At 34.4% G+C, this 22,447-nt stretch overlaps 1 protein-coding gene across 16 annotated transcripts in view; it reads right to left on the bottom strand.

Annotated features, from left to right (window-relative positions):
• Window positions 1-22,447, bottom strand: part of MEF2C (myocyte enhancer factor 2C) — a 170,004-nt gene that overhangs the window by 92,808 nt on the left and 54,749 nt on the right. For 7 of the 16 annotated variants that reach the window (XM_030816675.1, XM_030816638.1, XM_030816699.1 and 4 more), the window contains one exon: window positions 11,683-11,875. In XM_030816675.1, the coding sequence (XP_030672535.1) occupies window positions 11,683-11,736 (54 nt within the window). In that variant the 5' untranslated portion in view covers window positions 11,737-11,875. Of the gene's footprint in view, window positions 1-11,682; window positions 11,879-14,974; window positions 15,258-22,447 lie in introns of those variants that run through there. The other 9 variants (XM_030816631.1, XM_030816646.1, XM_030816690.1 and 6 more) reach the window with 3 other exon arrangements.

Consider the following 22,447-nt stretch of genomic DNA (forward strand, 5'->3'; position numbering starts at 1 on the left):
ATACAGAGTTTTATGAGAGGTTGAGTAACGGATATAATACAAGTGTAAGTAACTTGTTAACTGTGAAACACTTTACAAGGCAAGTAGTATCTTCTCTGATGCACCAGGCTTAGTTGCTCCTTGAAACTTACTGTAAAAGACTGGTCTCCTAGGACCTGTCAGCTTGTGTTACCATTATTTACTTAGGTCTAGATTACAGTGTCTCTTTCAGCTATATCCTAGCTTTTCTTGAGTACCTGGGCCATCTTTTGTTCATTCTTGTAACCTGACATCCAATAATAATACTTGGCTAAATAAATATATGTTGATAGAATGAATAGATACATGGACAGAGGAATTATAGTGTTTTTCGTAATCCAAAATGAATAGCTGAAAATAAATTTCTATGGATGCTCAGACTATGTTAACAAGAAGTTTGCTACTGAGAGAGGGCAATTTCATATACTTGTTTTATTTTTTTTGTCATTTTAACTTACAGTAAAAACTTACATCTGGTAAAATTAATCAGGAGAAAAATTGGACTGGGTCAAATTTTGTGTGTGGGTTTGTTGGTGCAAGTGAAGCATATCAGATTTCTTATATTATTTTTTAGATAACAGTGTTGCTTATTTTATAATTTTTTCTAAGAAGTTCAACGATTTTATAATAAATTATCTCCCTACATTCGACAGTATCTCTTTGAACTTATTCTTTAGCACAGTTTATCATCCCGATTTTTCAGATGGATACTGTAAACAAAGACATGAATTGCCTTATCCAAGGCCCCCAAACTTGTTCCTGGATGGACTAGAAAACCAACCCTCTTCACACAAAATGCATCTTTGTTTCTGTTAGTCAGTGTTCCTTCCCTCTTTTAGATAACTATGGATTTTAGGGGCTGAAGTTCAGCTCGATAAGGACCCAGTCAACTGTTTATTGAGCAGTGTGCAGGCACTGTCATTTGTAGTGTTACATTAAGAACCATCAGAAATTCTGGTAACTGCAAGCACAGTAATGCATAACATATTAATTAATGTAAGGACTGCTTTCTAGGTTAAAGTCAAAAAATAATACTAAGAACACTAAATTGAGAGCAAGTTGGTTTCTAGGTTCTGACAGTAAATCAAAGCTATTTTTGTATAGACTCTGCAGCCAACTCTGCCCTCAGACGCTCCGGCCATTCCCACTACAGCCACTGAGAACCACATGCATGCACTAGTGGGCACAAACTAGTTCTATATTTATGGAGGTTTATTTTAATTTCAGAAAATGGGAAGAATTTTCGTTGGTAGTAAATACAGGTCTGCTTACAGCTAGAATAAAAAAAGGTGGGCCTCTGATTTACACAGGCAATGTAAATAACAAGTTCTAAAAACGGAGAAGGAGTCCTGTATCATTTCCTACAGGGTAGGGAAATTAGTTTGACTACTGTGCAATGGAAAGGACGTTTCATAATCTTTCTGCACTCCACACGCCTGCCCCCTCCTTCACCCTCCCAGGCCCGGTCCCATTCATAAAGTCACCTCAAAGAACTTTCCTGCCATGTTAACTGTGGTAGTTCTTGCACCTTACAGGAAAGAGTTCTGAAAGAAAAGGACCGTTAGAAACAGCAGCTACTCACATCTATAATAATAATTGAGGCCCAACTCCAAATTGCCTCAGACATATCACTAAGGGAAGCAACAAAAATCTCATCTATGGGTCCCAAATACTTCTTTCCACCAAACACAATATTTTTAGCCTAATCTTAATTGAACCTTACGGTGCTCAATGAATGGATAATTTTTTGTTTTTTTTTTATTTTCACCATTCTTTAACTCATAAATAGTAGTTTTTTTGTTTTAGGATGTGTTTGGGATTCGTATACCCAGCTAATTCTATTTTCAAAGGTTTGAGGTTTTATCATTTTTTTTTCCCTCCAAATAAGAGTCATGATAAATATAACCCTCATTCTGTGAAAATATTTCAGGTCGGCTCCTCTGCCTCATCCCCCCACCTAGATAATCTCTCAGTTTCCTCCCAGTTGAGGAAACAGAATGACTAATGAGTGACAGATGGACAGTTCACAGATACAATACACTCTGTAATCCAGGAGCCACAGGTCTTCCTATGTGTTTAAAGGGTTAGGGCTGGAGTCAAGAGTCTGCAACGACAATCTTTAATTGGGAAAAAGGGAAATGCCCTCCTAAATGCTCTTTCTCCACCTCCCTTGTTCCTGACAGTAAGTAATGGCACAAGTGTTCTAAAGTATTCCTCTTCGGTTTTATTTTGTTTAATTCAGTCTGTCATTAGAAAGGCTTGTGAGCTTTAGGCCCGATGATTACTCTCGGTGGGAGGAAGCAGTGCCTCTGCAGACTTGTGTTCTAGACAAGCGTTCCTTTATACAATTGACGGGGCCTGCCATCGTAAATGAAAGGCTCTTTAAAGAGCAGCGAGGGACTCTTTTAAGCAGACTGCTACCACGTGCTTGTAACCCTCCAGCATAACTTGCGAGGATGAGACAGCAGTGTGTTCTGCTGCAAAGGGGACTATTGTCCTCGTTAGCCTCAAGCAAATTGAGCCTCGTTTCGCTGAAATACAGTAGCATTTCCAAAGGATTTTCAATTAGTAGTTCCTAAAATTCTGAACACGATAAAAGGATTAAAATAAGGGGTTTAGAGTGTGGAATTTAGAACTCTACCAACCCCTCACCCTAAATCAACATCCCAAATCCCAAAATAAAACTCTAAATCTTATGCATTGGAGGGAAAATAATAAATCACAATTAGATCTAAATTAAATAATCAAATGCACTTTAATGAAATGAGTGTTTATTAACAAACTCGTAAGAGTTTGAGTTTTAAAATGCATCAGCTGAATTCTGATGCATTTGTCTACATGAGGAAAAGGAACAAAGATGGCCGAAAATTATTAACTTGATCAGGATTTAAGAGATTTTACTGTGGCCCATTTTAAGGCCTAGGAATGTTTTGCCTTTTGAAAAGAGAAGACTAACACAGCAGGCTTCACATTTTTTATATGTGCTGCTCAGGTCCGCCTGGTTTGTTAAAGGGCTAATTTTCATTCTAAATCCAATCTGTAGATGCAGTCATAAAATAAATACCTTTGTTTCTCTGTGTCTCATCTACATAAGAGATATAATTTGAATCTGAGAAGAATCAAATAAACCAGATTAATATTTTGGGGGCAAAAACATGTTTACTAGTTCAACAAAGCCAAATGTACCTAAGGGAAAGGTCAAAGGATACTTCATTCCCTGCTGAGCAAATGCTCAGGAAGCACATTTGTCTACATTTTCCTGTCATAACAGGAAGAGTGTAACTTCTTCCTTTCCACAATAGCTTAGGTTTTACCTCATAACTCCAATATTTTCTCCCCCAGGGCCTTCCAAATCAATCCTTGCAAGACAGAAGGCTGTCTCCGTTATAGTTTCCAAACAGTTACATTTGTTGAAATGTTATTTAAATGTTAGTGATTTCTTTAGTTAAACTGTTCCAATTTAAAATTAAAAGTCAAATTTCCAAACATTTAGATTGGTTCTCTAATTCTTATTAATGGTCCAACATATTTCAAAAGAAACACAAATACACACTACATATTATGAATTTTTAATTTATTTCCTTAATGATGTCATTTACTTTATTTTTAAATTTTTTGCCAAAGCCATTATCCTCAGAAAAAATAAAAGTTTCCAAACTACCTTCAACAAGAATACATTGGGATGTAAACTTTAAAAATACCCTAATAATTTTTGAAGTACTTTCATTTTGAACTAAATGTTAAAGAAGTGCAGACTGCAGAGGACATGGCTTTTGAAACAATTAGCATCATGTCTTTTAATCTACAGTTTGGAAGAAACTTCTCGGTTTATGTGGTCTATTTATAATGTTAATATTTTTAGTGTTGGTTTCTCAGTAATACAATGTCATACAGTTTGTGCATTTGCAAAGCTAAAGGTGACTTGTAGGAGACAGAGTGGTGTGTGCATGCATTCCCAGAGGTGAAAGGGGCCATTCAGTGTCAACTTTCTACACAAAATGAGATACAATAAATAAAAGCATTAGATTCTTTTTAAATTACAGTTTTAAGTAGAAATTATATGAGATACACAAATTAGAACTGGAAACAATAAAAACCCCTGAGGCCCTCAAGTTCAAAGAAGAGTGGACAGAATTCTAGATTTTGGCCTCTCTCAGATTTCCTACCAAAGGAAAGTGAATGAATGAGATTGACGGGAGTTGGAGCAATATCTTTGTGGCAGTAAAGAAGTAGACCTAGCTGACATAAATATAAAATATCATGCACCGAACGGGATAAATAGTAAATGTGTGGCACACTATTGCTGTGATCCTACTACATGGTGGGGAGACTATTTGTGAATTGTTTTCAAATTGCTAAGGGATAAAATGGAAAGGAATGGCCTGAGGTCACAGCTGTTAAACATACATCTGAGCATCCTGCCTACTGCTTTTTTTTTTTTTTTTTAAATTTGGAAACTCTTGGAAGTATTATTTAGGTCATTTTCCCTTCTGGTTTTCTTTTTCAACTCAATCACCAGCAATTCCAAATCTTTGAATAAAAACTTTTCCCTTGGTAATTTTAAGATTAATAAAAGAATGATTTAACTTATATGCATGAGGAGCTTCTAAGAAGGCATCCCCAATATGCAGCAATAGACCCTATAATTCAATTCTGATGGGTATGATGTCCTAAAATATTACTATGACACACCCTAATTTTATTTATATGAAATAAGTTTGGTATAATTTTTAATACAAGTGTCGGGTAGACAGGCAGCTGTTAAGAAATGATACTAAGAAAAAACAATCATCATCATCATTATTATGAGGTATTCGCAGGCTTATTTTGGATTAAAAGATAGGAAAATCAATAATTTTTCACTGATTGAGCTCTTTTTCACTAGGTCTGAAAAGAGATTCTAGATACTTCTTGATTAACAAATGTAATTTTTCTATAGTATTTAAAGAAAAACTCACAAGTCTGGAAATGCTGTTTGTGGAGGTGGCCAAAAAAAGTGCATTTAGCAGTGGTGACTGCATCTTCCATCTATTCTCCAACTTATGGTTTGGAATTCACCAAAAAATTATTTTTTTGAAGCAATTAATTTGTATTTCTCAATTATCCAGTTACTCACATTTAAAGAGTGAATGTATCTCTCTTTCAACAAATTTTCTATTAGGTTATTAAGATGTAACTCCCAAATTTAGAACTGTAATTAACTTGGTGAAAACCAGGAAAAAGTAAGGAGTAAAATTTTTCCTTTTGAAAGAGTCACTTGAGGGAATCTATACATCTCTTTTTATTTTTCAGTTTAGTGTCGAATAGACCAGATTTAGTTCGAAAACACATCAGTATGTAGAAACTGTCAGAAGCTGCATCTACACTGAACACATTTTTTCCAGCTTTTTTCCTAGTTCATCTTATATAATTTATAATTCATATGAAGAGACTGAGATGGCGACATAAGAAGAGGGAAAGTTAGAAAATGTAACAGCTATGAACTCTGAATTCTTTTAGTCATAAGGGGATTCTCCTGTTCTATTAACAGGAGAATGTTGCTAATTGTCTTTAATTTGTGCTCCAGTTATTGCACTGATAATTACATGAAGTTTTGTTTGCTGGCAAAAACTATTAGTGTGCCAGATCTGATGAAAGAAAAGAAAACTTAAGGCATTTAAATATATTTCTTCCTTAACTTACTATTTTAAGCCCTAACTGTGTTATCTGACAAATATTTAAATGTCTTTTTATAACAAGTTGCACAAATAAATTTGGGCTTACCTCTCCTATCCTTTCAAAGTAGGAAAGCTGAAATTTTCAAATACAAACATACAAGTAAATAGGTTTATGCTAAGCATGCCTAATTTTTATATATCTTTCTTCCTAATATAACAGGATTTCTAAATATATTGTTTGTAGAAAGAGTCATATAAGGACAATATTCATTTAAAAACCATTAAAGGACCCAAAATTACAGCTAAATAAGACAAATGCATTCAAGTGTTCTATACCACCAAAGGATGACTACAGTTAATATATCTTACAGTTTGAAATAGCTAGAAGGAGGATATTGGATGTTTCCAAGACAAAGAAATGATAAATGTTTGAGATGATGGATATGCTAACTACCTGATTTGATCACTGTACATTATACATATTAAAACATCACTGTGCACCCTATGAATATGTACAATTATTTGTTAATTTAAAAAATTTTAAAGACAGAAGAAATGAAACAAGCCCCCACAAAACCATCTGTGCATAAAAACCAGTTTGTTGTTGAATTTTTTAAACCTTTGCATATATATGTTATTGTAAAATACAATAAAAGTGTCACAGAAAAAAAATCTGTTTCAGGAGCATGATTAAAAATTGGTAGCATGTGAAAGAGGGTAAGATTGCCTAACTGATGGAGGTATTTCAAGGGTAAAAAAAAATGCCGATGGAGAGACTGAAACTGTAGTGTTAGCATAAGCTGGAAGCTGGTAGTGATAAAAATGGTGAGGAGTAGTTAAAAATAATTTGGTCAGTAACATATATTTGAAAACAGGTCCCACAAGCATAAAATTTAGGAAACGACTTCTCCCCATCCTTGTCATAAATCCTCTGCAAACGTCCTGTGTGATCTTTCCTTCCTGTCCACAAACTATCCTCTCTGCATCAGCTCACTCCTGCTCTGGTATCATTCTCTAGCCCCTTGTTGGCTTCTGAAGGTTCCTTTGTGCTCCTGCTCTACCTGTTCCACTTTTCCATCCATCTTCTCAATACCCTTTTAAGATAAAACCCTCATGAAATGAAGGTTTAGGTAACATTCTTTATTGTGCTACACAGTACAAGAGTTGTTTTGATAGAAATCACATTAACTATAATAGCTAATGGTTCAAAGAGCCTGAGTCTTAATAGGAATAGCTAATAGGTAAATTTATTGAGCACTTATTATGTGGTGGGTGCTTTTATTGCTCCATTTAATTATCTTAAAGACCTAATGAGAAAGGTACTAACTTTTTTTCATCCTCACTCTAGTGATGAGGGTACTGCTGAAGCTCAGAGGGGCTAAGTAACTTGCTAGAGGGTCATATAGCTAGTAAGTGGCAGAACTAGGACAAGAACCAAGTTTGTGTGTCTCTAAAAACTATGCCTCTTAGCCACCATTTGATTATACTGGATGCAGTATAATGTAATTGGGAAAAGCAATGACACGAAACCATGCTCTTCGTTATTATATTACACTAGATGCATCATGACATAATTTTAAAGAGCATAATTTGTTTCCTGTTGAATATGAGAGACCTGGGCTCAGATCTTGGTCACTTCCCAGTGTACGACCTTGAGCCAGTTATTTAGAACTTATTAGGACCTTCAAAGCTTTGCAATATCTGGGTCCTGTCTAACATCCAATCTTTTCTCTCACTTCTCTACAGTCATACACCAGGCTTAAGTCCCACTGGTCTTCCTTCAGCTCCTCAGTCAAGCTTTTTCCTCTCTTAAGGAACTTTGCAAATACTGCTTCTGGAATGCTGTCACCTGCCTAACTCTGAATCATCTTTTAGCTCATCTTTTAGCACTTCCTCAGGCCTTTCTCCAACTCTGATGTAAATAAAGTACCTCCTATTATTCTTTCATAGCACATATAAGTGAAATTTTTGTTATATATTTTTTATATATTTCATGTCTGTTTAATTCAATCAGGGGTCCATAAACTGTAGCCTACAAGTGAAATCCAAACGCCCTGTTTTTGTCAGTAAAGCTTTATTGGAGCACAGCCACACAGGTTCATTTACATATTGCAAACGGCTTTCAGACTAGGTAGGGCAGAGCTGAGTAGTTGAGACAAAAACTATATGGCTCACAAGGCTAAAAATATTTGCTATGTGGTCCTTTACAGGAAAGCTCGCTGACCCCCTAAAGCAGAGGATAAGCTGGATGAGATTCTTGTTCACCACTGAATACTTAGTGTTAGGTACACTACAGTCTAGTAATATTTGTTGATTTCACAAATAAATGAATTACTCAGCCATAAAATGGGACCTATTAATAAAAATTAATTGGAATTAAATATATATATATATAGTTCTTGGCACATAATTGGTAACTACTTTTATTAGGTTGTCTGAAAATTTCTGTAAGATAAATTAACAATTCATAATGTTATTTTTACATACTTGCTTAAGAAATCCATGTTGTCTAAGCTTGAAACTAAGAAAGAAATAGTTTTTGTAAACTTGGAAATGCCAAAAAATTCTTTTAAATAAAAAAGGCTGTCAATTTTTATTCTCACCTAAACTATTTTATGTATTGATGTTTCTGAATTTGAGCTGTTCCCTACCTCCATTATGAAAGACAGCTAAAGTAAAGGTAAAATTCAATTTAAACAGCCATTCTATTTCACAACAGTTTTATTTCCTAATGATATATACAACTTATCACATCAGTGCTGTAATATTTCATTTCACACTTGAAGTCAGTATTTCTTTTTCTGGAAAAAACATATCTTGTTCTGTGTATAGCTAAATAAACAAGTGCAATGGCAGAGCAGTCTTTGACAACTTTTAAGAAAAGATGACAGTGAGCCATTGCGTGAGGTTCTACTGGACAGTCTACAGTGGGGCAGCTTCAAAGAGGGCAAAGCAGCTAACATTTTTCTTTGCAACACGTGAATACACAGTTGAAAGAAAGCCCAGGTTACGGGTGCCTCTACACAGTATGATATGCTGTTTCGGATTTGCTGGTTTTGTTTATTAGAAGTGACTTACATAATTTAGGCTCTTTCCCAAATGACTCTTACAACTGCTCTCATAGTAGGTGAGAGGTGCACAAGACAAGCATTTATGTGTAAGATGTTTGAAATTGTCAATAGCCTCTAAAATAATCACTGAAATATATATTAAAAAATGGTGGATTTCAATTTTATTAATTCTGTTTAAAAGTATTGAACTTACAGGCCTACTGTATCTAAAGACTGGAGAAAAGAGTAAATATACCCTAAATTCTAAAGAATAAAAACAAGAAATCTGTCTTCAGAATTTAAAAAAAATGATAAGTCAAACTAAGCTGAATTTAAATAAGTTTTCCTCTTTTAAAGTTATTATGACTTCTAACCTGGATGAGGGTAACAGCCACTGTAGCTGCAACTATATATAAATAAAGAAAAGATATTCAATTATTAGCTCAAAAGTACGATATTAAAATTCTTTTTTTTTTGTTTGTTTTTGTTTTTTTGAGACAGGGTCTCACTCTTTTGCCCAGGTTGAAGTGTAGTAACATGACCACGGCTCACTGCAGTTTTGACATCTCAGGTCTTAGTGATCCCCAAGTGGTTGGGTACACAGGTGCATGCCACTACCACACCCAGTTAATTTTTTTTAAACTTTTTAAAATAAGAGATTGCATCTCCCTATGTTTCCCAGGCTGGACTTGAACTCCTGGGCTCCAGTGATCTGCCTCTCAAAGTGTTGGGATTACAGGCATGAACTACCATTTCCGGCTTTAAAATTTTTGTATCCCTAGAAATCCTGTCATTTGTTACAACATGAGTGAAACTAACTGGAGGACATTATGTTAAGTGAAATAAGCCAGGCACAGAAGGACACATTTTGCATGTTCTCACTCGTGTGGGAGCTAAACTTTTTTTTTTTTAAATTGAACTCACTGTGACAGAGAGTAGACTGATGGTTACTATAGGCTGGGAGGGGTAGCTGGGCATGGAGTGGGGAGGGGATAAAGTGGGGATGTTTAATGGGTACAAAAATAGGTAAAATGAATAAGATCTAAAATTTGTAGTACATAGGGTGACTACAGTTAACAAGAATTTATCATATATTTGAAAGTAATTAAAAGAGTAGAATTGGAATGTTCCTAATACAAACAAATGATAAATGCTTGAGGTAGGTATACCTCAATTACCCTGATTTTGATCACTACACATTGTATACCTGCATCAAAACATCACATGTATCCCATATTATATACAACTATTATGTACCCATAATAATTAAAAATAGAAATTAAAAAATCTTGTATCCCTAATTTTTCTAATAAAGCATAATAAAAGCTCATGAATACAACCTGCAAAAATTTTCTTCTAACTTTGCGAGCAAAAGAAGATATAATGAATATCATAAGCCTAAAAATTATCTGTTATTGGTAATAAAGTGTAAATGCTAATTCATATGTTTTTGACTATACTCAAAATAGGTTCTGGTCCAAATAACAAGGTTCAAACAGTGTTACATGACACTCAATATTTCAGTCTTAATTTCAATTTCAAGCTATAGGCCAATTAAAAAATAATGGTTTTCTATTGACACAATTATTGCTTTTTGGCTTGATCCACAGCAAGAAACGATGTGCATGAAAACACTAAAGGAATCCACCATAAATCTTAGTATTATTCACCCTCTAGCTAAACATGCAGCCAAAAATAGTTCAAGTTATGTGTACCTGAAAATATATAATAATTTAGAGGAGTATAAACTTGAAAACCTAAAAGTTTCTCTACTTTTTAATGGCATACTGACTTTGATGCAAGAAATAATTAATTCCTATTCATTATAATTTACACAGGAAACAACATTACATTTAAAAAAATGAATCAATCAGTTCTAGTCCTATTTGTATGTCCAAGAAGACAAAACAGGACAATAGAGGACATGAGAGTCTACATTTGTGGGGAAATTAGAGTCTGGTGGTTGTCCCCAGGGCTACTGTGTAGCCTTCTTCAGTGTAACTGAAAAATAGGCAAAACACTCTTCTCTTCCACAGTCCGGAAACGTCTTCTCTGCAGGTTCCATGATCCATATGAGAAGGTTGGGACCCAGCAGTACTACAATTTCTCCCAGGACCATTATTTGATATTTAACAAATTACCCAGTATACTGATATTATACAAACTACCCAGCTGTCCTTACATAGCCTAACTAAATCCACTCTCCCCAAGTGTGAAGAAAAATAAGAGTCAAATTGCAGGCATTCATGATATACAAGTCTTTAATGCTGAATTGAGCATTTGAATGTGTAAAGTCTTCACAACAGATTAATTGTATCACACAGACATTATCATTGGCATTCTAGAAAAAAATTATAACACCATCTGCCTCTATGTTTATCAAATTCAGATTTAAAATGGTATGAATTAACCGATAGTTCTTGCCTATATGTTTTAAGTTATTAATATCTTGTGTGGGTGTTTTCTTTGTTGTTGTTGTCAGCACAATGTTAAAATGTTTGGATGTGGTTCAAAATCTCATTTACTATGAATAAAATGAAAGCCATTTTTATACAGGATATTTATCCTATATTGTAAACCTTTAAGTGAATGACCACAAAAGGTCTAGTTCCCATGAATGTAAGAATCTTTGTTTGATGATGTGCAATGTAGCAATGTTATGCTGATTAACTCTTAATTATCAAGCTATTCATGTCACACAACTACACTTCCCATTTCAAATTCACGTTGAAGTAAAAAGTGAATAATCACAAATGTGTAAACTATGTTTCTGACAGATAAAGTGATTTTTTTCTCCTTTATATATGAGACTATCAGCACTTTAACTGGCCACATTTAATTAACCCAAACTTCTCTTAATAGATGTTTACAGATTCAAGATATTTTCTGTACCCTTAACATATGTGGAGAAAATATAATTAATAAATAATGATACAAAAAACGTTTACTCCACTCACCTGTCTGTTACGTTCATCCATAATCCTCGTAATCTGAATCTTTTTTCTCCCCATAGTCCCCGTTTTTCTTCTCTCTCTCGTCCCTGAAATTATGTATTTTTTCCTTCCTTTTCTTTCTCTTTCCTGTTTCCTCCAAACAAATCTCCTTCTTCAGCACTTGCACAGCTCAGTTCCCAAATTCCTGCATTCGTTCCTGCTGAACAAAAAAGAAAAATTAAATACCACTCTAACAGCAAGTCAGTTTCATAAGAACTGTCATATTCTAATTTTACCAAGGAAATAAACTATATGAAGCTAAAGCAATAAAATGAATAAAAATAACTTTTGTTAAAAGTATATGGTATATCACAGACAGGAGCAGATCAAGTAGGATGTTTTATTTTTTAACAATTAAAATGATCTCATAAGTAATTTAACAAGTCATTTAAATGATGCAAACTATACTTTTTTAAAGACTAACACTTGAAATGTATTTTTTTTGTAAAAAGTTTCCTAATCTTTTTAATGAAATTAAGTGACAATTTCACCCTTCTGTTATGAAAAATTACCTAAATCAGAGAGTTAATGAACCTTTATGTACCTGTGTATGCTAAGTAGGGCAGCTAATTCATTTCTGAAGGGAAAACAATCTCCTGTTTTGACAGCAGAGGTGATAACGTCCCTCATTATGCAAATAGGATGGACGATTATGAAAGTGCTATTTGATATATGTAAATGTCAACTAATTTAAATCTAAATCTTTTAATCTTACTTTAAAAAAATTATTGCTGTGAGAACACCGTAAAAATAATACGGAATATTTAATCTTAGATTACAAGCATCTATCAGCAGTGAGATTTTTTCTTTTTGAAAGCCCTTAAACTACATCTTAGATAACAAGAATCAAAAAAGATAAGCACTGATGGAAAATAAGTGGTGCAAAATTAAGATTATTCTTCAATTTATAGCCATATTTTTTTATAACAAGCCATCCTTCCTTTAAATTTAAATATTTAGAAACAGACATGTCTTTGTGGAGTAAGATAAAAAATTGCAGAAGCTCCATATTACATACTGGAGATCTCTGGGTCATGAATTAAAATCAGAGAAATGATCATCAATAACATGAGACAAGCCCAAGAAACCCAGAATATTAAAAGTATATACTTTACTTGGTTTTAAATTACATCCGAAAATATTTGAACACAACGGACGTTAATTGCTCTGAAATGTGAAAGTTAACAAGAAAGCATTCCACAATGGTTTCTTCAAGCAACAGCTCCAATTATTCTACTTCGTTTTAGGTCAATGAATGCAACAACTTTACACACTGCTCAGAATTTCCCTGTTTATTTTAGCTGGTGTCTGACAACGGACCTGATAAATTCCCACATGTATTATGTAATGCTAAGCCAATGTCCTGGCTATTTAATAGATTGTTTGGCTCCAATTCAAAGTTCTTGGAACAGGAAGGCCGTTACACATTCGGTCTGACCACTAGCTGTCTTCTGATTTCTTTAATTTAACTTCTAAATTATTTATCACCTTGGGTATTTTTTTTTAGTTTTTGGTGATTATTTAATTGCAGAAGCTATTATGATATAATTAGTTCTGGTGGATTAAGTGCTGCTTAAATACTAAGACTATCCATTCTCTTTTGCCCCACACCTCTCTACTAAACTGCAGCTCAGTTCTGCCTCTCACAATATGTATGTTGAGTAACATTATGACCACGCAGTGCTCATCAAAAACTATTGCTCCAGCTGTAATTTTAAATGTTGGAGGTGGTTCAAAATTTTAAAGAGTTATAGAAGTAACACACATTTGAAAAATACACATAAAAATAGTTATAACATACTGAAATCACATTAAAATATGAAAAACCCACAAAGCATAATTGCATCATAAATTTGATGTTGCTAGACACTGTCCGACTATTTTTAGAAAAAGTCTTAAATGTCACTCAATGGGGCAACTTTCCTGTGTTTCCTATAGTCTTACCTTAGAAGCAAGCAGCATGTTAGAATGGTGTTTCCCATGCATGTTTAAGACCCCAAAGATATAAACAAGCTTTCTCTACCACAGAAAGCCAATCCATGAATCCACAGCAATGCATAAGGACAATTTCCTTTCCTTTCATTTAGCTGAGGCCGGTGGTACTATCGGCTTACAGGACTATGCCTGCCTAAGCGCTTATTCACTTCAAGGTGGAAGGTCAGGGTGAGCAGATTAGAGTGTGGTGATAAGGCAGAAGAGACAGGAACATCTACAGATCCTGATTTCAAAATACAAATAACCAAACAAGCAGCAAAACATCCTTGGAGAAAAGTCTCAGAAAGACAGAGAGAGTTCCTGACGAACCAAACTTAGGAGAGTTTCTCCATATCATCACCCCATATTTCACAACTTTGAATGAGACCATTTTTAAAAAGAGCAGAGCAAGGACTTTAAAAAAAATTTCTTAAAACATGCTGGAAAAAAATTTTGCCAAAGAGAATGTGTGTATGTATCTATGTATATATAAGTGGTCGATAAAAATGCCATTGAATATATTTTTTTTGAAATATGCAAAGCAATGTAGAGAGAAGCAAGTTTAAATTTCAATAGAACTAAACTTTTGTTTTCTGTATAAATAAATATTTCTTGAGGTATTGCCTTCAGAACATTTCTAAAATGCAAAATTTAGTATGAAGTACACGTGCAGAGTAATATGTGGTGATGATGACACTAAGTAACTGGTCATGAAGTAAAGTCTATCATGAAACGTGGTTTAGAACATTTGATTATGGGTCACCACATTTCAAGGCTGTCACTAAAAATTTAAAGAATTAGGAAGGTCAACAATAGCTCACGCATTGTTTTCTTAGCACAACATTTTCTCTAACCTAATTTTTATGCAAAAACTATATTATAAGGTCAGCTTCAAGTATCAATTTGTAGGAGGCGTAGAGAGGCAAAGAAAGAGATTATTTAACTTTAGTAATATGTAAAACTGTTTTGTGTGTATATGAAAAAGGAATATAATAGCTAGCCTACATGTAGTAAAATTTCAAGTTATGCTGAGAACTTTCATTATGTACAATGAACCATAAGCTTAAAATAATTCCAACAGCCTTGCCGCTACTTTTTTCCACAGGAAAGAAGCATTCTTTGAAAATGACAGAGCTACATAAAAATAATCACTAATTTAAAAAAAAGAAAAAGAAATGCTCTACTATAGTTACACTCTATAGAGTTACAGTCTTCTGCATTTTTTTTTTCTAAAGAAAAAATGCCAACCCAGATAAAAGAAAACTAAAACGAGGCTGCTTACTAAAAAGGGGAACTTCATTATGGCAGGCTTCTGTTCATTTTGAGTTTGGCATAAGCAGGCAGATGAAGGCAAAGTGGTTTGAGACCCAAGTCGAGAAGAATTTCTTCTGGACAGATGCGAAAGATCATTCTCCCACTGGGCTATCTCATTTACAAACAAGTTCCCTTGAGTGACACATACCTCCCCCCTCCATTTCCCTCCTCCCTCCCTCACTCTTTCTTGCCCTCTTCCTCCCTTCTTCCCTCCTACAAATCTCTCCCAGTAGCACAGAAGAATTTTGACAGAATGGCAGGAAACACGCACACAGACTGGTCAGGGAAGGATATGATGTCAGCAACCACGAACAATAAAAGGTGTAAAGGTGCTTCCTTCCCTAAACTGTTCCAGAAGTGTAAAATGGGAACCAAAACTCTCCACTTCCTTCTCTGAGCAGAACCGTCTGAGTGTGCTGTGCTGCACACCCCACACACAGAGGCCTTGGAGAGGTTCAGATAAGGGACAATGAGGACAATTCAGACCTGGGGCGTGATTTTTAATTTCCATCTTTAAAACACCTGAGAAAAATTCATGTCAGCTCTAGGTTAGTGTTTTATTATGATTGCTTTAAGAAATGAAAATAAGAAAACAAACACATTGACTTCATTGAAATAGCAGATATATCTCAATTATTGTTTACCAGGCTTTACAAAAGTCATCTTACACAGTTAATGCAGTCATATAATTGGAATTTACCCTTTGAGGCAAATGAAAAATTATATGCAAGCAAAGAACCAAAATAGATACATTAAAACTTTTGGTTAAAAAAAAAGAATTATGAAAACCCGCAAAAAAAAAAATTAATGCATGCTGGTAAAATATGCTAATCATTTGTTTGCTCCCACATTAAAAAAAAAAGATATACTGAGGGGGAAAAGATTCTTATGGTTATTGAGGCTCTCGAGGTTCTTTAAAAAAATTCAAACTAGGAACCAAAGTAAATAACACAAACTTTGCATCTATAGTGAAACTATTTAATCTCCTCACTATTAGGTTCTTTCTAACATGGAAATGGCATTCTACATAAGGTTTCTGTAGGAAGAAAACCACATATCAAGTATATCTGAGTCATCATCAGATTTCAATCATCTTCCCACAACACTTTGATTTAGAAGTTAAACATAACCTTCAGTTATGTGTTTTGATCTTAGAGTGAAACTGCCATGCCACATTAAAAGATGTGGGAAGAAATTAATTCTCTTCTGCTAAACTTATCTTTGCAAAGCATGTATTTTGCTGCAATAAGTACAATGCAGTCACTTAAATAAAAACAGCCTATGAATAATGGTAAAACATTGAAATATGTGATGTCAATTTTCAAAAAAAATTCTGATTTTCTTTGATTCATATTAGCAGATCTTTTTGATTGACTTACATTTTCACTAACACTAGCATCCTCAAATAATGTTTTGTAAAAACTCAAAGCTGAAAACTGAGCACACTCTATCACACAACACTAAATAATACTGTTAAATTAATACAAGCTGGATACATCGTAAGGGGCAAAAATGATCATAAGCACAGTTGCTGCAAGCCTGGTATTGCTAAATCAAATAATTAAATGATTCATTATCTTTTTAAGTGGAAAACTTTGCTCAATATGTTACATCTAGTTACATTTAGGTTTCTATTTTGTGATTTGTTTGAAAAAATATATGAAGTATGCAATTATATTTTGGTTAAAAGGAACAGGCAGAACTTTTACTTTTTTTCCATTAAGAGCTATTCTGAACTTCAAAAGGTATAACCAAATTACTACTCCTATTGATGCTTGACCGCATGATGTCTTGAGTTGGGGAGTATTTCTTTGGCCTTGAAAGTTGCTCCATTTCACTCTAAGCTTACCATGTATTTTATAAATGTACCATTACCTTAGCTATGAGTGCAATCTGAGTTTGTTTCCAAATCACATATCCAAGACTCATTCTTCTAAGGGTAATAAAAGAACAGCTATTCTTTTCCACTAGATAAATACCATCATGGCATAAGCCAATTTATTTTCCTAATTTATTCCAATTTAATATCAATATGATGAATTTCAAATCATCTTCAAGTCTCAGTAACATAGTACCACATATACAAATAATGTTGACCATCTTTTCCAGTTCCTCATGTCTGCCATGCTCCTTCCTGCCACTAGGCCTTTGTGTACTATGCAATTCTTTCTGCCTGGATGTTCCTCCTTTCCTTTTGTACCTCCTTAACTTCTCCTCCCTTCTGTCTCAGCTTCAGTTTCACCTCCTCAGGAAGTACTCCACGCCCTCCTAATGACATCGAATTTCCCTCTCATAAGATCTAAGCACTGAGTCCTTCTCCTTTGTAGCACTTGCAACAATTGAAACTGTATGTTTGCTTGTCTTCCTCAACATGTTATATTTGTTTGTTTCACCTTTTTATCCACAATATATACCCTAGTGTCGAACATATAGAAAGAGCTAATGACTATTAGTTGATTGACAATTGGTTAAGACGTGTATCTCTCAACTGATGTATTTTCTTTTCTTCAGCTTCTACTTTTAATGACTACTACTAAAAATATTATACTATTTTTGCTTATATAGAAGCAGGTTGATAACCTCACTTAATATTTCATCACATTTATATAGCATCTCCTATGTGGAATTAGAATAATTTATACTGAGAATTGGAAGTTAAATCGATTTTGGGGTCAGAAAGAACCCAAATCAATGGGTTGGAATTCTAGCTTGATACTTGGACACTGTGTGACTCCTGACTGATTATTTAATCCCTCGGAACTGTTGTTTCCTTGCCCTACCCATAACTGGGAAAAAAAAAATTTCATTTGTAGGATGGTTATGATCATAAGATGTGGTACTATATGTGAATCCTGGGTACACAGTAGTACTGGGAACACGGCCTACTGCTCGTATGATTGCTTCTGTTTGAAGGCATAAAGTGAAAGTCCTGTCATATAGTAATGCTATCAAGTGAATAGGGTAGTCCTTACATTTACCATGAAGATCTCACTTTCCAAAGCCAATGATTAGCAATTCTAACAGATAATGCCTCATTTATCCTGTAACAATAATCACCAAATGAAGAATAAATTTACAGTGTTAAAAAAATTAAGAAGTTTCTCTTATGTATCAGCTACGGAAGAGCTTCGGGCTGCAAAAGTGGAAATAACTAGGGAAATATATCAATTTTCCCAATGACCACGGCTGCTGAAAACTCTACATTAATGCTTCTAGTCCTACTTTAATATCTTTCCCCAAGGACAAAAAGAGATGAAATGTATGTCAGAAATATAATAAGGCTAAAAAGGAACTCGTTTTCAAAACCCCTGCAATTAATTTAATAAGTGGGCCTAACCTGCCATTATCCCTGACATAAATCATTTTATTTACACAGTTCCAGAATTTAGGAGACACATACCTTTATACAATTGTATTGCATTATAAACAATTTAATAACTGTGAGGGAAGCACAGTCTCCCTGTCATAGTTATCCATGGTCTATTTTGCCTTGGACACTTTTTTCACACTGCAGCTAAAACAGCGTTCTCTATTCCCATGCCAAAATAAACTCCAAATGGTCTAAATATGTGAAGAACCTTGTGCTATCCAACCCTACCACAGCTTTTAGTCTTTCCACATCATATTAGGTAATTAATTCAGGGTTCTATCATGTCTTTGTTTTTCTAATTTTTCACAACAGTGCAGCCACCATGTTTTCTTTCAAAGGCCTCTGAGTGATGTGGTAGGGCTCACCACAAAGGTAAAGCCTGCACTGTCTTATCACAAAGCAAGAGCTACAATTTAGCATCACAGATTGTGTTCTGTTCCCCAGCCATAACCTCTCAGTAAGCACATGCAGCTGGATTTTTGTTGCTGTTATTGAACAAAGCAAGTTAAGCACTGTACAACATCAACATCAGTGAAACAAAATAGTCTGTAAAGCAAGCTAGGCTAGAAGTGGGAGATGTTGCTATTATACATTTTCATGTTATTATGATAAAAACATCTAAATTCCCAGGCATCTCATGATCCTGTTAGAAAAAAAACTATGTTCGTTATATTCTTCACCTTTAATATATCATATTTCATGATTAAAATGGAAATACTCTAAAAATATTTCTCTCATATGCCTATAAGTGTTGAACACATTTTTCAGTCTTACTGATACATTTGTGCATGTGTGCACATGTGTGCACAGCACATGGAAAAACACATTTTAGTCTGTCGAAATGTGTAAATAAAACAGTTAAGAGTACATTTTAAGACACCTGAGTTGTCTTGAGTATTATCACCAGTAAATAATCACAATATTATTAAGATTGTGCTGTGAATGCCTAAAAGGACGTTCTCAGTAAAAGCTTTATTTTACTCTGCATTCAAATATTATGTTAAATGATTGAAAATTATGTCCTTGAAAATAATTTGCTTCTTTCATTATTTATTTTCCAATTTACTTAACATTTGAAGATGACCTTGAAATGGGAAGAAATACCATTGTCCCTCTGCCAATGTTTTTGTTGTGCATTAAAGAGAAAATGCTAGATAAATCATCTGTTATTTAAGTGGAATGTCATTTATTTTTATCTCTAAACCTTACACATTTAGAAAGTTTACATAGAAACTTTACATGCTAAAATATGTGATGTTCAAAATGCTATAATACTATCTCTCAAAATATATATGATATTGCTATTATATGTGGCTCAACATGGAACTCAGTGATTCATCAATTTTTCTATTTCTCTTCATCTCTTTTACAGCATCCTAATCAACCTAATTAAGGCTTTGTTCATCTGAAACCTCTGATGACAATTTGTTTAACTCTATCCCACTGTGGTCTTCTTATAAGGAGAATTAAATCTGATCTTCTGACAGCAATCATTAAATGATCCCAACTGGCCCCAATTAAACCACATGGCTCATGGGCTTCCATACAATCAAGTGCCAAGTTCTCTGTTTCATTCACACATTGTTCTTTACCTTGGTTTATTTTCTTAAAGCCAGTTAAGCATGTGTCTTATCAAGTGGAAATAAGTTTCCTTATGTACATTATTAGCTCAAGACAGTGTGTCAATTGACTGCACACCGAAATATCACATAGGACTTCTGCAGCCATTCTATATAGCTGCAGAGGTACTAGCGAAAAAGAATCTTTACATTTATTTACTCATCCTGAAATTGACCCACATGTACATTCTCGAAATAATACACGTGTTTAAATAGTTCTAGCTAACATAAATCAATAATAACTTTTATTTGGCTTGCTTATAATGATCTTTTAATAGAAATTCTCTGCATTCAGAAGTTGGGCTTAATATTCTATTTTTTTTTAACATTTGAAATTATCTCTTTACCTCCCTCTAAAAAAGCAGTACCAAAGTAAGACTTCTGAAGTTAACCTTTCTTACCCTTAATTTCTGCTCTAATTTTTTCACATGTGCTCAATTGTAAGTTCTGTAATGATGTTCCCAGGCCTTCCTACAAGCGCAGGTAGCCTCAGGATTTAGAGCTCATTGATTGTGTGCTACTCCAGGGAAATGACTGATTAAAAACAGCCTCATGAGGAGGAGTAGCTCCTATTCACATCTGGCTCATCTGATTCTAAAGTCTAATACCTGTATGAAAATTTGATCCATAGATTTAGATTTTGAACAACTGCAGCAGTTTACCTAGCATACTTTAGATGTCAAAGCGGAAACAGTTAAATTAATCCCACTATGGTTGGTGTCTGACACAGGTTCTGAAGGCTTTAATCAATTACCCTACTTTCTTGTGAATATAAACAAATACACTGTATTTTTATATCTATGCTAATTATGGCTATCACTGATCATCTGCTGGTATTTGATGCAGGCTATCTGTCACAGTTCTCAGAGCAGATGGATTAGAACATATCTGTTCATCCTAATCATACATTAAAAACTGTTAGAGAATTGAAATGCATGCTATGCATCTTATAGGACATTAGCCTTGATGGAACATGTAATTGTTCTTATGACTCGACCAACAGATGTAACTGCAAGGAAAAACGAAAATACAATGGAATTTTTAACACAGTGATATATTTGGTAATGCCAGGAAAAACATTATGTGCATTTTCTTTATGATAATTAAATATATACCTGATCATCTATTCACTTAATAACTGTATCCCTCTCAAAAGAGGAAAATTCAAAATATTTGTTACAAAATGCTGATGATCTAGAAAATACTTACCAGCCTTACAACTGACTGACTTTTAAAAATGTGTAATAAATGTACTAAAATTTTAGCAAAGCAGAACAGACACTGGATGTTGAATTATGAAATATTTCTCATGTATTATAGTAATCTCCAATAAGATTTGATGTTAATTTTAGAGCATGCTTCTGCTAAAAAGGGCAAACCCTGCAACAGATTTAGTACAAAGAAGCTGAAAATATCCTGTGGAAAAAAAAATCTGTAGAGAAATCAGCCAGCCCAAATCCTGCCATTACTCAGCACTGTAGTGACGTGCGGATGTTTGTAGTGGTTTGAGGAGCCAGCAGGGGTGGAAACTCTACGTACTCGACTCCAACATGATTGCAATTGAACCTCATCAAAGTAAGAGCTCATAATTTGTCACAGAAAACAGCCAATTAACATATGTTAGAAAAAGGCTTCATAAAGATAATATATGATTAAAGACCCAGTGCAGCTGCTGAAAATCAAAACTATGCATTTAAAAAAGAAATCTCAGCCTGAGCTTCCGTATGGTTAAACTGATAATGGCTACTATGATTTTTTTTAAGTAGAAAAATATAATTATAGTGCTTCTTATAAGTTTGGGGTTATGGCAAGGGAGAACTGGGTACTGTGGCACTATTTACTATGTCTTACTTAGTTCTATAAATAGTTGAAGCCCTTGCCAAAACTCTGTAGTTACTTTGTTATAGTACTATTTTAAAACACAGACCTTCATTGTGAGCTAAATGGCCTTCAGGATGCACTTTGTAGTTATAGCATTCCTCTCAAAACTATATCCTCCCTTTATCTGTGCAAAACTCCAGAACAAGAGGCCTCTCCATGACTGCCCTGGCTCACTGTAAAACATGCTGGGCCTGTGTAACACACTGTTCGAATACTTCAGAACTTTTCTCAGGGTGGTGGGCAGGAAGGGTGACAGTTAAATGTCAGAAATGAGATTAAGGCACACACATGGAGTTCAGGTCCTCTAACAGGATGCAGTCCATGCTACCTGCCACAGCTTTGGAGCAGACCAATTACATGTAACATACTTGGTGTATTCTGATTGTATATTTCAGGTTGGACTACATGGGAATCGAACCCTGCTAAATCACTGTAATGGGGTATACCATGAGCCAAAATCATGATGCTTAATATCACAGATATCAGTGACAAAATTCAATCATTAGTCACAGAGACATGAAGTTGTCAAGCATGATGCTACGTGTGAGGGACACCACTGAAAACAAAACAG

The sequence above is a fragment of the Nomascus leucogenys genome, chromosome 2, assembly GCF_006542625.1.
Source record: "Nomascus leucogenys isolate Asia chromosome 2, Asia_NLE_v1, whole genome shotgun sequence".
In the NCBI taxonomy this organism is placed as follows: domain Eukaryota; kingdom Metazoa; phylum Chordata; class Mammalia; order Primates; family Hylobatidae; genus Nomascus; species Nomascus leucogenys.